The sequence below is a fragment of the Salvelinus sp. IW2-2015 genome, linkage group LG3 (assembly GCF_002910315.2).
Source record: "Salvelinus sp. IW2-2015 linkage group LG3, ASM291031v2, whole genome shotgun sequence".
Taxonomy (NCBI): Eukaryota; Metazoa; Chordata; class Actinopteri; order Salmoniformes; family Salmonidae; genus Salvelinus; species Salvelinus sp. IW2-2015.
In genome coordinates, this window is record NC_036840.1 from 20,339,906 (window position 1) to 20,355,546 (window position 15,641).

Here is a 15,641-nt window from a genome sequence, read left to right on the forward strand (position 1 = left end):
AAATAATTGTGTATGTCTGTAGAGCACCCGCTGCCTGCCCCCTCCAGTTCTTAAACACACACACCCTTCTTACCCTCTGGCTCTTTTAACCCCCCTCCCATCCTCAACACACACATACACACAGATATTCACACACACACTCACTCTAGTCGAAACATCCCTGGCCCCCCTCGGCAGGGCCTGAGTCACTGGAGCTGAAAATCGTCTTTACACAATACACACACAAACTGTCAACCTGTCTCTTATACACATCTAGATGTGTATAAGAGACAGGGGCTGGATGGCATACCAGTTGAGGTATATCTTTTTTTTTTTTTTTTTATGTACTCAAATTTTAACCACTCCTATAAAAATTGTAAACTATCAGGTACTCAGCAAGAAGGTCTGATTTCACTATTACAGGACCCAGGTGGTAAGTATAAAGATCCAGTCCATCTAAAAAACTGGAGGCCCTTTAGACTTCAGTGTTGTGGTGCAAAAATCCTAGAAAAATGCATAGGGCATAGCATTAATCTAACTGCACTGTCCAATTTACTATTACAGTGCTATTACAGTGAAAGAATACCATCCTATTGTTTGAGGAGAGTGCAGAGTTATGAACTTGAAGTTATTAATGAACCAATTAGGCACATTTGGGCGGTCTTGATGCAACAGTTTGAACAGAAATGCAATGGTTCATTGGATCAGTCTAACACTTTGCACATATGCTGCTGCCATCTAGTGGCCAAAATCTAAATTGCGCCTGGGCTGGAATAATACATTATGGCCTTTCTCTTGCATTTCAAAGATGATGGTACAAAAAATTCCCCCCAAGTTATTTTTTTCTTTGTATTTTCTTTTACCAGATCTGATGTGTTATATTCTCCTACAACCATTTCACATTTCCACAAACTTCAAAGTGTTTCCTTTCAAATGGTATCAAGAATATCCTTGCTTCAGGTCCTGAGCTACAGGCATGTCATTTCAGGCGAAAATTGAATCCAGCTCTCCAGTCAGCACTCTGTTCTATGGTAGCAAGATCTTATTTCCTATTTTTGCTAACTTTCTATTGAAATTTGTTGTAGTGAATTAATTTCTTTCTTTAGGGATATGAATACTGAGTATGTCCACTTKACCGTCATTTTATTGATTAACTAAACGGTAATGTAAAAGTTGTATTTTTTTAGCAATCCAATGCGTAATATGGTACATTTATCGTACAATAGTTCAGTTGTAATCCAGAGAGGTTAGACAAATTATCTAGATCCTCTATGAGACTGTGCAGAGATCCAAATTACAGATATAAGAGGAAACTTGAGTTGTCAGCATGCAATGACACCTTTGTTTTTAAGCCTTGGATTTCTAGCCCCTCTATTATTATTTGATCTGATGTTAATAGCTAACATTTTGATGGCCATAATAAATAGATACGCCGACAGTGGACAACCTTGTTTTACGCCGACAGTTTAATTCTTTCTGAGAAGTAGCCATTATTTGTTGTTTTACTAATAACTTGAACCCATTGTATAAGAGATTCTCCAAAATTTAAATAGTCCAGGCCGTTATATATAAATTCTAGTCGTACTTTATCAAAAGCCTTTTCAGAATCTACCATGAATACCAGACCTGGTTTCCCAGATGTTTCATAGTATTCTACTGTTTCCAGTACTTGTCTTATATTATCTCCAATGTATCGCCCATGTAAAAAAAAAAAACCTGTCTGATCAGGATGAATAATATCCGAAAATACCTTTTTTAAAGAGGAATCTCACATTAATATCAATGCAGAATTGACAGAAAAAAGTCTTTATTGAATCTCAAGTCAGGATTGAGTCCTTTGACCCTATGTTGTAGGGTCTATTTGTGGAAAAATCCCAGTTTCCCCATATCCCAGTGTATCTGTTTACTTATGGCCCTGCCTATTCCGAACAATTCATTTTTTTCATTATATAAGCAAAAAATATTGAACATTATTTGGAACGATAAGCCAGACAAAATTAAACATGCTTATTTGTGTAATGAATATGATTTCAGGAGGCTAAAATTATTAAATCATTAAACCTCTATCCAGATTAGAACCTCTCACTTTTAGTTAATTGAAAATGGAACCATTTTCTAATTATTTCCCTTTCTAAAACAATCCATACAATTGCAATTCCAGTTTCATCCCCCAGAAAAGACCGAACAAATATTATGGTTAAACTCAAATATACTAATTGATCAAAAATATATATTTTTTAAATGTATGGAATAAAAATAAATACGGAACTATCTTTGCTAATGATATTATGAATAGGAAAGTTGGAGTAATGTGCAGTTAGAGAACATTTCCATGTATTTTTGTTATCTAAAATTAGAACATTTACATTTACATTTAAGTCATTTAGCAGACGCTCTTATCCAGAGCGACTTACAAATTGGTGCATCACCTTATGATATCCAGTGGAACAACCACTTTACAATAGTGCATCTAACTCTTTTAAGGGGGGGGGTTAGAAGGATACTTTATCCTATCCTAGGTATTCCTTAAAGAGGTGGGGTTTCAGGTGTCTCCGAAGGTGGATTGACTCCGCTGACCTGGCGTCGTGAGGGAGTTTGTTCCACCATTGGGGTGCCAGAGCAGACAGTTTTGACTGGGCTGAGCGGGAACTGTACTTCCTCAGAGGTAGGGAGGCGAGCAGGCCAGAGGTGGATGAACGCATGCCCTTGTTTGGGTGTAGGGCCTGATCAGAGCCTGAAGGTACGGAGGTGCCGTTCCCCTCACAGCTCCGTAGGCAAGCACCATGGTCTTGGCGGATGCGAGCTTCAACTGGAAGCCAGTGGAGAGACGGAGGAGCGGGGTGACGTGAGAGAACTTGGGAAGGTGAACACCAGACGGGCTGCGGCGTTCTGGATGATTTGTAGGGGTTTAATGCACAGGCAGGGAGCCCAGCCAACAGCGAGTTGCAGTAATCCAGACGGGAGATGACAAGTGCCTGGATTAGGACCTGCGCCGCTTCCTGCGTGAGGCAGGGTCGTACTCTGCGAATGTTGTAGAGCATGAACCTACAGGAACGGGTCACCGCCTTGATGTTAGTTGAGAACGACAGGGTGTTGTCCAGGATCACGCCAAGGTTCTTAGCACTCTGGGAGGAGGACACAACTGATAGCAGCATTACTGCAAAAATGGAGGCAAGTGGAGAAGGTAGAGAAACCTTTTTGTCTGCCCTTTGTTAAAGACTAAAATTGGCACCAAAACATGTTCATAAATAGAAAAATATAACAATTTCATTTGACCAACATGTTGACAGCGGCGCCATACAGGTTGAAAAAGTAGTTGAAGAGATTTTCAATGTGCCGATTCCATGGCACATGATTTATCAAGTGATACACAAAACAACGCTTGATTCAAAAGTTTTTTTCTATTAAAATTATTATACAAAATTCTTGCCAACAGAATGTTATGGGCAGATTTTTCTGCGACGAGACAGAATCATTGGATCACTTATTTTGATATTGCCCCTACAGTATGTAGCTAGTTTCTGGTCAGGTTCTGGAATGGCTGAAAACAAAACATTTACCTAAAATGAACCCTACAAATAGCACTGTTGGGAGATTTGGAAAGCCATAGTCAATCAATCATCATTATAATAATACATATAGGAAAAATATTCATCCTTAACTTACAATCTCGTACATACTATGCGATTTAGAAAGGTTTTGATTGTACTGTATGTGAAACAGAACAGTTGGAAAGTAGAGGGTACTTATTTACCTAAGTATTCAGACCCTTTGCTATCAGACTTGAAATTGAGCTCTGGTGCATCCTGTTTCCATTGATCATCCTTTAGATGTTTCTACAACTTGATTGGAGTCCACCTGTGGTAAATTCAATTGATTTGACATGATTTGGAAAGGTACACACCTGTCTATATAAGGTCCCACCGTTGACAGTGCATGTCAGATAATTCCTTCGACCTCATGGCTTGGTTTTTTATCTGTAGAGATCCAAGACAAGATTATGTCGAGGCACAGATCATGGGAAGGGTACCAAAACATTTCTGCAGCATTGAAGGTCCCCAAGAACACAGTGGGCAACATCATTCTTAAATGGAAGAAGTTTGGAACCACAAAGACTCTTCCTAGAGCTGGCCGCCCGGCCAAACTGAGCATTTGGGGGAGATGGGAACCCGATGGTCACTCTGACAGAGCTCCAGAGTTCCTCTGTGGAGATGGGAGGCCCTTCCAGAATGACAACCATCTCTGCAGCACTCCACCAATCAGGCCTTTATGGTAGAGTGAAGCCACTCCTCAGTAAAAGGCACGACAGCCCGCGAGGAGTCTGCCAAAAGGCATCTAAAGTACTCTCAGTAAATGAGAAACAAGATTCTCTGGTCTGATGAAATTAAGATTGAACTCTTTGGCCTGTATGCCAAGCATCATGTCTGGAGGAAACCTGTCACCATGCCTTCGGTGTAGCATGGTGGTGGCAACATCATGCTGTAGGGATGTTTTTCAGCAGCAGGGACTGGGAGACTAGTAAGGATTGAGTGAAAGATGAACGGAGCAAAGTACAGAGAGGTTTGATTTTATTAGGATCTCTGTTAGTCCTCATTTGGACTAATCTTCCAAGAGTTCTTAAACATTAAAATACAACTTATAATGCAATCACATATTCACATACAGGTTGTAGAGGGTGCAACAGGTCAGCACCTCAGGAGTAAATGTCAGTTGGCTTTTCATAGCCAATCATTCAGAGTATCTCTACCGCTCCTGCTGTCTCTAGAGAGTTGAAAACAGCAGGTCTGGGACAAGGTAGCACGTCCGGTGAACAGGTCAGGGTTCCATAGCCACAGGCAGAACAGTTGAAACTGGAGCAGCATCCATGACCAGGTGGACTGGGGACAGCAAGGAGTCATCAGGCCAGGTAGTCCTGGGACATGGTCCTAGGGCTCAGGTCCTCCGAGAGAAAGGGAGAGAGAGAGAATTAGAGAGAGCATACATACAGTTGAAGTCGGAAGTTTACATACAACTTAAACAAGCCCCCAAAAAAGAAAATACATTTAAACTCAGTTTTCCACAATTCCTGACATTTAATCCTAGTAAAAATCCCTGTCTTAGGTCAGTTAGGATCACCACTTTATTTAAAGAATGTGAATGTCAGAAAATAGTAAGAGAAAATTAATTTATTTCAGCTTTTATTTCTTCCATCACATTCCCGTGGGTCAGAAGATTACATACTCAATTAGTATTTGTAGCATTGCCTTTAAATTGTTTAACTTGGATCAAACATTTGGGTAGCCTTCACAAGCTTCCCACAATAAGTTGGGTGAATTTTGGCCCATTCTTCCTGATAGAGCTGGTGTAACTGAGTCAGGGTTGGAGGCCTTCTTGCTCACACACGCTTTTTTCAGTTCTCCCACAAATATTTTATGGATTGAGGTCCAGGCTTTGTGATGGCCACTCCAATACCTTGACTTTGTTGTCCTTGAGCCATTTTGCCACAACTTTGGAAGTATGCTTGGGGTCCATTGTCCATTTGGAAGACCCATTTGCGACCAAGCTTTAACTTCCTGACTGATTGTCGATGTTGCTTCAATATATCCACATAATTTTACTTCCTCATGATGCCATCTATTTTGTGAGTTGACCAGTCCCTCTTGCAGCAAAGCACCCCACAACATGATGCTACCACCCCTGTGCTTCATGGTTGGGATGATGTTCTTCGGCTTGCATGCCTTCCCCATTTTCCTTCAAACATAACGATGGTCATTATGGCCAAACAGTTCTATTTTTGTTTCATCAGACCAGAGGACATTTCTCCAAAAAGTACAATCTTTGTCCCCATGTGCAGTTGCAAACTGTAGTCTGGCTTTTTTTATGGTGGTTTGGAGCAGTGACTTCTTCCTTGCTGAGTGGCCTTTCAGGTTATGTCGATAATAGGACTCGTTTTACTGTGGATATGATACTTTTGTAACTGTTTCCTCCAGCATCTTCACAAGGTCCTTTGCTGTTGTTCTGGGATTGATTTGCACTTTTCGCACCAAAGCACATTAATCTCTAGGAGACAGAACGTGTCTCCTTCCTGAGCGGTATGACGGCTGCTGGTCCCATGGGGTTTATACTTGCATACTATTGTTTGTACAGATGAACGTGGTACCTTCAGGCGTTTGGAAATTGCTCCCAAGGATAACCAGACTTGGGAGCAAGAGGTCTTGGCCAATTATTTTTGATTTTCCCATGATGTCAAGCAAAGAGGCACTGAGTTTGAAGGTAGGCCTTGAATACATCCACAGGTACGCCTCCAATTGACTCAGGCTAATTTACATAATTTATCAGTAGCTTCTAAAGCCATGACATAATTTTCTGGAATTTTCCAAGCTGTTTAAAGGCACGTCAACTTAGTGTATGTAAACTTCTGACCCACTGGAATTGTGAATCAGTGAATTATACGTGAAAATAATGTGTCTGTAAACAATTGTTGGAAAATGACTTGTCATGCACAAAGTAGATGTCCTAACCGACTTGCCAAAACTATAGGTTGTTAACAAGACATTTGTGGAGTGGTTGAAAAAAGTTTTAATGACTCCAACCTAAGTGTATTGTAAACTTCCGACTTCAACTGTATAACACACTGTTACAAACAGACATAATACACTGATATATTGACCAGATAAATACTCTTGATGAAAAGATGTTCAGGACATCGGACTGGTGCGAAGGTTCACCTTCCAACAGGACAACGACCCTAAGCACACAGCCAAGATAATGCAGGAGTGGCTTCGGACAAGTCTCTGAATGTCCTTGAGTGGCCAGCAGAGCCTGAACTTGAACCTGATCGAACATCTCTGGAGAACCTGAAAATAGCTGTGCAGCAACGCTCCCCATCCAACCTGACAGAGTTTGAGAGGATCTGCAGAGAATAATGAAACTCCAAGCTTGTAGCGTCATACACCAAGAAGACTCGAGGCTGTAATCGCTGCCAAAAGTGCTTCAACAAAGTACTGAGTAAAGGGTCTGAATACTTATGTAAATGTGATTTTTTTATTAAATTGTATTTTTTATTTTTTAATGAATGTTGAAAAATGTCTAAACCTGTTTTTGCTTTGTCATCATGGGGTATTGTGTGTAGATCTGAATACTTTCCGAATGCACTGTAATAGTTGACACAATATATAATGTATACAGTATGTCACGTGTCAAACTCACTCCACGGAGGGCCAAGTGTCTGCGGTGTTTCACTCTTCCCTTGTATAAGGTTGATGAATTAAGCTCACTAATTAGTAAAGAACTCCCCTCACCTGGTTGTCTCGGGCTTAATTAAAAGGAAAAACCAAAATCCAGCAGGAATGAGTTTGACACCCCTGCTGTATGTGTTTAAGTACTATCGATCCAGATGTAATGTATCTCAAATAACTATATTCTTGCTATATACTGTAACTATTGTGGTAAAAAATGCTTTGTGTGTAGAATGTACATGTAAAAAGAGAAAATCTGTCTGTACACCTCTTTGTTTGTTTATTTGCAGATCTTTTTGCATTGTTTGCATATCATTCAAGTATTTTTTACTCTCTCCCCCACACCTTCTCTCTCTACCCCCTCTCTCACTCTCCCCTCATCCCACTCCCTACCCCCGTCTCTCTCGCTCCCTCTTTGCTCCCCATCCGTCCATCTCCCTCCTCTCATTTCTCTCTCTTTGCTTCCACCTGGTGGTGGTTGTAATCTATTCTATCCTATCGTACTCGACTCTATCTGTCTCTACTCTATTCTACAGCAGCAGAGTCCAGTGGAACAGCGTTACATGGAGCTCCTGGCACTGAGAGACGAATACCTGAAGAAACTAGAGGAACTGCAGCTCACTGACTCCTCCCCTAACTCCTCCCACCTATCAAATAGCTCTGCCCCCAATGCGGCCTCGCCCACGCAGCACATCACGCACCTGCACACCCCTTTCTGAGTGGGGTACTCAAACACACATGTGAGTGTGTGTTTGTTCGTCAGGGTTGAGGTTACTTCGATATCAATTCAGTCAATGAATCAAAGGAAATAGAAATTCCTAATTTAAGAGTTGAAAAGTGACATTTATTCCAAATAGGAATTTTTCAGATTCTTGAATTACAATTTCAATTCACTTCCTGAATCGACATGTAATTTGACCCTGACAGACACAGATACAATAAGTTGTTTTTTGTACATAGCGTTAGTAAAGTAATAATGGAGACGATAAATAACATGGAAATCATGACGTATGACCATAACAAAAACTTAACTATGGTGATTATGCAATATGTCACAGTACAGCCTTTTGACAACTTTTGTATAACGTTGTTTTTTTTTCTGCAAAAACAGAGAAGCCTTAATACGAAATAAAATAAATACTCAGTGTGTTGTAGATAAACTATACTAAAGGACATGTGTGAAGGGTTAAAACTCAATGGCTGCATTACGATTCTCTACACTTTACATAGAAGTGTGCACTCATTTACTCCCCATCATGCTTATGCATTGCATTGGTAAAAGCAAGGCTGGAGGTAGTTTCTATCGTATTACTCACACCAGTCCATTCATTTTAAATCCATGAGGGGTGTGAACGAGTGCACACTTCCAGAAGGGTAAAGAATGAGAACATAGCCCCTGCTCCTCTTGAACTCTGTACACTGTGTCAACTCCAAGACCTGAAAAGGGCATTGTTAAACTGTTATGACAAACATACTAAAAAGAGAAAGTTTGACTATTAGTGCATTTGGCTGACTTAAATCAGTGTGCACCTGTACAAATGTCCTCAATATGAGCAATACCAGTCCAGTCAACCAGTGAGGTTTGGAAAACAAACTAGAGTAACTTCAGTCGACTTCCATAAGTTGGCTAAGTACAAACCCTGCAGTTCCCCAGTCCCAACTCACTTAAATTCTCTGAATATCTGCATCCTTCAGTTTACTGCATATATTCGTAACAGCCCTAAGTCCTGGCATTTATCAGGGGTTGACTGTAGTCCACTCTATGAGATGTACAGTGGGCCTAGTATCCCCATGTATTGTACTGTAGAAGGTCTATGGAGAGACAGGACACTGAGTTGTATTGGTTTTTATCAGAGGAGCTGTGAGTTTTATCTCCAACAATGTCCACCCTAGCCTGGTCCCAGACTTGTTAGTGCTGTCTTGCGAACTCATGCATGTCATGTATGACAATGACCATAGGAATTGGCAAGACGGCACAAACAGATCTGGCACCAGGCTAGGTCCACTCAGTCGGTCCAATAAAGTTCTGCATCAACGGGACTCTCATTTTGCCAACCTAAAACCTGTCACCTTAAAACCGGTCAAACTCCTCTTGGCATAAACTTACACCTGGAATCCCTAATGGTGAAACTGCCACGTCCATTTGCGATTATAACAACAAAGAAGTTACTGCAAACAACTAATTCTGGTTATTTCCCTCCGACATCATTGCACATGCGATAGAATAGAAGCATATGTAATGCAATTTTTTTTACCATGATGCGCAACGCTCCCCAGCTCTGCTTCATCAACAAAACAAAAATGATGACAACGGCCGTGTGGCGGACAGTGGCGCTGTTTTGCCTACTGCGCATTCCATCTTTAAACATTTGTCTCCAACCACTTTATCTCAATCCAGGGAGATAAATGGTTTAGATCAAGTTTGCTTGATTTAAAAGTTTTAGGACTTCCACAGAGTATTCTCCAAAAGACTATGGGCAGGAAATAGTTATTTTGACAAGAGCAACAACCAGAGGTGGGATTAGATCGGTGGAAAAGTCCAGAATAGTTTAAAACCTTTCAAGGGACAACAATGTGTCCCAAGTATTCTCAGACAAGATACAGTTCTTTGGACAATAACTACCATAGAGTTTGAGATAATATTTGGGATAAGATTAGTAAAAAGAAGTCTAGAAATGTTTAGTAACTATTTACAGGGCAGGTCCAGTGTTCTCAGGACCGCTGGTCGGGTAAAGTTCTGTGCCTTTGACCATCTGAGGTTCAACCTCAGGTAGACGTTTTGTACCCAAACCAGAGATCTGTATTTTATGATGAGATGCTCATGTCTCTGCCCCAGCAATGGGAGTCGTTGACCCAAAGGCATCAAGGCAGGCGACCAAGCTTAGGTCAAAAATTAGCCCATAGAAACGCATTGGGCAATTTTTTAAATATATTTTGGCAGGAGTGAAACCTCTCTCTTCACCTCTTCCTCTCTGCTCAAACTATACATTTTGTCTTTGTCATCGTTCCTCTGTGGCAGGGAGAAAGGGAAAGAAAGCACCCGATTGGTTGTGGCAGGAAAAAGGAAGCACCTGATTTGTTGTGGTGTGGGAAAGTAAAATCCTGATTCGTCGTCAGAGGGGAGAAAGATGGGGAAAGGAAACTGTTGATGGGTTGCTGTGGGTTCGTTCTGGTGAAGACTCTTCGGGTGGGTTACGCTTGTTTTAAAACGGTCACCATAATGGATTTGGCAACGCAATACAAGAGAATGAATAMATATGACTTAGAAGGCTTGTAGGCGGTCACCCATGTTGAAAGATGGTGGTGGGGAAAGAATGAGTGCACTAGCGGCTCCCTAATGCCGCACCAGAATGCATCACTTTGGAAGTCTTTGGCCTCAATAAGGGGGGAAAGTAAAAAAACGAGACTGCAAGGGAAAAATAACCACATCGCAGAATACTTTGTTGTTTGATTGTGTTAGTTGGTTGATTGTTTTTAGCGAAAAATGTAAAAGACAAAAATCTATTTTTATTTTTTACTTTGTACAAGTACAGTAACTGATGTACACTGAACAAAAATATAAATGCAACATGCAACAATTTCAAAGATTTTACTTAGTTACAGTTCATATAAGGAAATCGGTAAATGTATATAAATTCATTAGGGCCTAATCTATGGATTTCACATGACTGGGAATACAGATCTGCATCTGTTGGTCACAGATACCTTAAAAACAAAGGTAGGGGCATGGATCAGAAAACCAGTCAGTATCTGGTGTGACCACCATTTGCCTCATGCAGCACGACACATCTTCACATTGAGTTGATCAGGCTGTTGATTGTGGAATGTTGTCCCACTCCTCTTCAATGGCTGTGCTAAGTTATTGGGGGGAACTGGAATACGCTGTCGTACACGTTGATCCAGAGCATCCCAAACATGCTCAATGGGTGACATGGCTGTTGAGAATGCAGGTCATGGAAGAACTGGGACATTTTCATCTTCCAGGTTTTGTGTGACAGATCCTTGCGACATGGGGCCGTGCAGTATCATGCTGAAACCGGATAGCGCCGAATGAATCTTGTCATGGTATCTCTGTGCTTTCAAATTGCCATTGTTAAAATGCAATTGTGTTCATTGTCTGTAGCTTATGCTTGCCCATACCATAACCCCACCGCCACCATGAGGCACTCTGTTCACAATGTTGACATCAGCAAACTGCTCGCCCACATGACGCCGTATGGCATCTGCCCGGTGCAGTTGAAACTAGGATTCATCCGTAAAGAGCACACTTCTCCAGTGTGCCAATGGCCATCAATGGTGATAATGTCCCCACTGAAGTCGGTTACGATGCCGAACTGCTGTCAGGTCAAGACGCTGGTGAGGACGACGAGCACGCAGATGAGCTTCCCTGAGACAGCTTGTGCAGAAAATCTTCGGTTGTGCCAACCCACAATTTCATCAACTGTCCGGGTTGCTGGGCTGAGACATTCCCGCAGGTGAAGAAGCCGGATGTGGAGGTCCTGGGCTGATGGGGTTACACATGGCCTGCGGTTGTGAGGCCGATTGGACGTACTGCCAAATTCTCTTGCAGGCGGCTTATGGTAGAGAAATTAACATTAAATTCTCTGGCAACAGCTCTGGTGGACATTCCTGCAGTCAGCATGCCAATTGCACACTCCCTCAACTTGATACATCTGGGGCATTGTGTTGTGTGACAAAACTCCACATTTTAGAGTGCCCTTTTATTGTCCCCAGCACAAGGTGCACCTGTGTAATGATCATGCTGCTTAATCAGCTTAATGATATGCCACACCTGTCAGGTGGATGGATTATCTTGGCAAAGGAGAAATGCTCACTAACAGGGATGTAACACAATTGTGCACAAAATTTGAGAGAAATTTGCTTTTGTGCATATGAAAAATGTGTGTGATCTTTTATTTCAGCTCATGAAACATCGGACCAACACTTTACATGTTTCTTTTATATTTGTGTTCAGTATAATTACCTCAAACAAAACCTATTTTACTGTAGAAAAGTTATATTGTTGTAAAATATAATTATTTTATTTAGTGTCAAATTTGACACGTTTTATAAAAAGGAAAGTAATAAGACATGTCTTTTTTGTTGCTTTGAATGGTTGGTTAATAATTTGTGGATTTGTTCCATAAATGTAGTTTTCTTTAGTTTGTTTTATTTTACCTTATGGGCATTTTTGCTTTCTAACATAGAAGAGAGGACAGTAAATCATGTTTGAATCATGATTCATGGGAGATTTGATTCAATTGGGAATCGATTCAGTTCCTTTTGGTTCTTTACCTGTGATTGTGAAACTTGGTGCGTGATTCAATCAAACTCGAATTTCGGTGGAGCTCTTTTTCCCCCATGGTCAAATGAAATGCCAGAATGGTTATGGGAACTGTTAAAACCTACTACTACTACCAAGTAGACTCCACTGACAAGTAGATGATTCCATTTTCCACATTAAGAAGTCTATGCATGGACAGTAGTTTGTAAACAAAGGCACTACCGTAAACATTCCCATAGCAAGTTGGATTAAATGCCAGACCTTGAGGAATTGAGGACTCTGATAAATGGCACCCTAGTGCACTACAAAAGTAGTGCACTATATAGGGACTAGGGTACAATTTGGGACACAGACAAACTGTCACTCATTCATTTTTTATTTTCTTCATTTATTATATCTTAACGTAGGTAATATATAGTCTAAAGGGGGGTTTCTTTGTCATATTAATGCCTACTTACGACTCCCTAGCCTGGTTCCAAATCAGTTTGTGCTGTCTTGCAAAGTCCTTGTGAGTCATGATTCTCGTGACCATAGGAGTTAGCTTGAGTGTCTTTCAGGGGGCATTCTGTCCAGGGGGTGTACTTTTACAACCACCTGCCTCACCCTACTGAAATAGGAGATGGGCTGTTGCCCTATGGGACGTTCTGGCTCAGACGAGGCTTACTTTCTGTTCATGCCATGACGAGCAGAAACAGACTTGCACCCAGACTACATGGGAGTTTTGGCAAGACAACACGAATCGATGTGGGATCCGGGCTGTACTACTCCCTCTCATGTATGAGTGCTCCACTGTTGGTTGTTTTGACCGGCTCTTGTTGTGTAAATAATGCTGATTAAATTAATTTAAAGATTTCTCACTTTAAAAAAAAATTGATTGATTCTTTCATTCAAATTCTTGTGGTAATTTATCCTTTATTTATTCAGGATCATAAGGAAATGTGCAAAATATCTTATGTCTGCTGATGTGAAAATTTGGATCGGAGAAGATTGTGGATATTCAGACCTTGTCCCATCATAGCATATCTCAGCCCTAAATATAACAGAAGCACCAGTTCACGTCTCCTTAGGATATTGGAATTGGTCCAAAATGCTTGTTTTATACATTATAGCTGCATTTAAATGAGATTTTCTAGCTCCCTGGAATCGATTCCTACTAAAAATGACATTCAGACTACTGAACGTTCACTAGGTCTATTCCATTAGTGGGGTTGTTCCACGAAATGAGTCACTTTGGCATGTCCCTCTGTGCACCCTCTGTGACTTCTAGGAAGATTTTAACCCATGTTTCACTATCGTTGTTGAGCCCAAGTTATTTTGTTGTTTTGACAAAGCAATTTCTGGATCAAATAATTTCAAATCAAATAATATGTTATTTGTCACATGTGCTGTGAAATGCTTACTTACAAGCCCTTAACCAACAATTCCGTTTTAAGAAAAATAAGTGTTCAAGTATTTACTAAATAAACAAATGTGCTGGGCTGTACGCACCACCCTCTGTTGTGCCTTGCAGTCGGAGGCCGACCGGTTGCCATACCAGGCGGTGATGCAACTGGTCAGGATGCTCTCGATGGTGCAGCTTTAGAACATTTTGAGAATCTGAGGACCCATGCCACATCTTTTTAGTTTCCTGAGGGGGAATAGGCTTTGTTGTGCCCTCTTCACGATTGTCATGGTGTGTTTGGACCGTTCTAGTTTGTTGGTGATGTGGACACCAAGGAACTTGAATTTCTCAACCTACTCCACTACAGCCCCATTGATGAAAATGGGGGCGTGCTTGGCCCTCCTTTTCCTGTAGTCTGCAATTATCTCCTTTGTCTTGATTATGTTGAGGGATATGTTGTTATCCTGGCACCACACTGCCAGGTCTCTGACCTCCCTATAGACATCGTTGTCAGTGAGCAGGCATACCACTGTTGTCGTCTGCAAACTTAATGATGGCGTTGGAGTCGTGCTTGGCCATGCAGCCATGGGTGAACAGAGTATAGGAGGGGACTGGGCACACCCCTGAGGTGCCCCCGTGTTGAGGATCAGCGTGGCAGATGTGTTGTGACCTACCCTTACCACCTGGGGGCGGCCCGTCAGGAAGGCCAGGATCCAGTTTCAGAGGGAGGTGTTTAGTCCCAGGGTTCTTAGCTTAGTGATGAGCTTTGAGAGCAATATGGTGTTGAATGTTGAGCTGTAGTCAATAGCATTCTCACGTAGGTGTTCTTTTTTTCCAGGTGGGAAAGGGCAGTGTGCAGTGCAATAGAGATCGCATCATATGTGGATCTGTTGGAGCGGTATGCAAATTGGTGTGGGTCTAGGGTTTCTGGGATAATGGTGTTGATGTGAGCCATGACCATCCTTTCAAAGCACTTCATGGCTACAGGTGTAGTCATTACCTTGGTGTTCTTGGGCACAGGGACTATGGTGGTCTGCTTGAAACATGTTGGTATTACAGACTCGAAATTGTCAGTGAAGACACTTGCCAGTTGGTCAGTGCATGCTCTGAGTACACGTCTTGGTAATCTGTCTGGCCCTGCGGCCTTGTGAATGTTGACCTGTTTAAAGATCTTACTTATATTGGCTACGGAGAGAGTGATCACACAGTTGTCCAGAACAGCTGGTGCTCTCATGCATGCTTAAGTGTTGCTTGCCTCGAAGCGCGCATTGAAGTCATTTAGCTCGTCTGGTAGGCTCGTGTCACTGGGAAGCTCGTGGCTGTGCTTCCCTTTGTAGTCAGTAATAGTTTGCAAGCCCTGCCACATCCAACAAGCATCGTAGCTGGTATAGTAGGATTCAATATTAGTCCTGTATTGACGCTTTTCCTGTTTGATGGTTCGTCGGAGGGCAAAGCGGAATTTCTTATAAGCGTCCGGGTTAGAGTCCCCCCCCCCCACGGGATGGTAACGTGCGCTAATGTGATTAGACTGAGGTTGTAAGTAACAAGAACATTTCCCAGGTCATAGATTTATCTGATATGGGCAGAAAGCTTAAATTCTTGTTAATCTAACTGCACTGTCCAATTTACAGTAGCTATTACAGTGAAATAATACCATGCTATTGTTTGAGAGTGCACAATTGGTGGTGGTCTAGAGTTTTTTTTACTCTGGTTGTACATGTAACATGCTGGTAGAAATAAGGTAAAACTGATTTAAGTTTCCCTGCTTTAAAGTCCCCGG

The 15,641-nt window shown here is 41.6% G+C and overlaps 1 protein-coding gene across 3 annotated transcripts in view; it reads left to right on the top strand.

Moving 5' to 3' along the window:
• The window catches only part of LOC111952080 (myotubularin), a 64,689-nt gene extending 55,248 nt beyond the window's left edge, over positions 1–9,441 (top strand). For 2 of the 3 annotated variants that reach the window (XM_023970564.3, XM_024134590.2), the window contains one exon: positions 7,733–9,441. In XM_023970564.3, the coding sequence (XP_023826332.1) occupies positions 7,733–7,915 (183 nt within the window). In that variant the 3' untranslated portion in view covers positions 7,916–9,441. The remainder of the gene's footprint in view (positions 1–7,732) is intronic. The other variant, XM_023970572.3, reaches the window with a different exon arrangement.
• Positions 9,442–15,641: the final 6,200 nt, after the last annotated feature.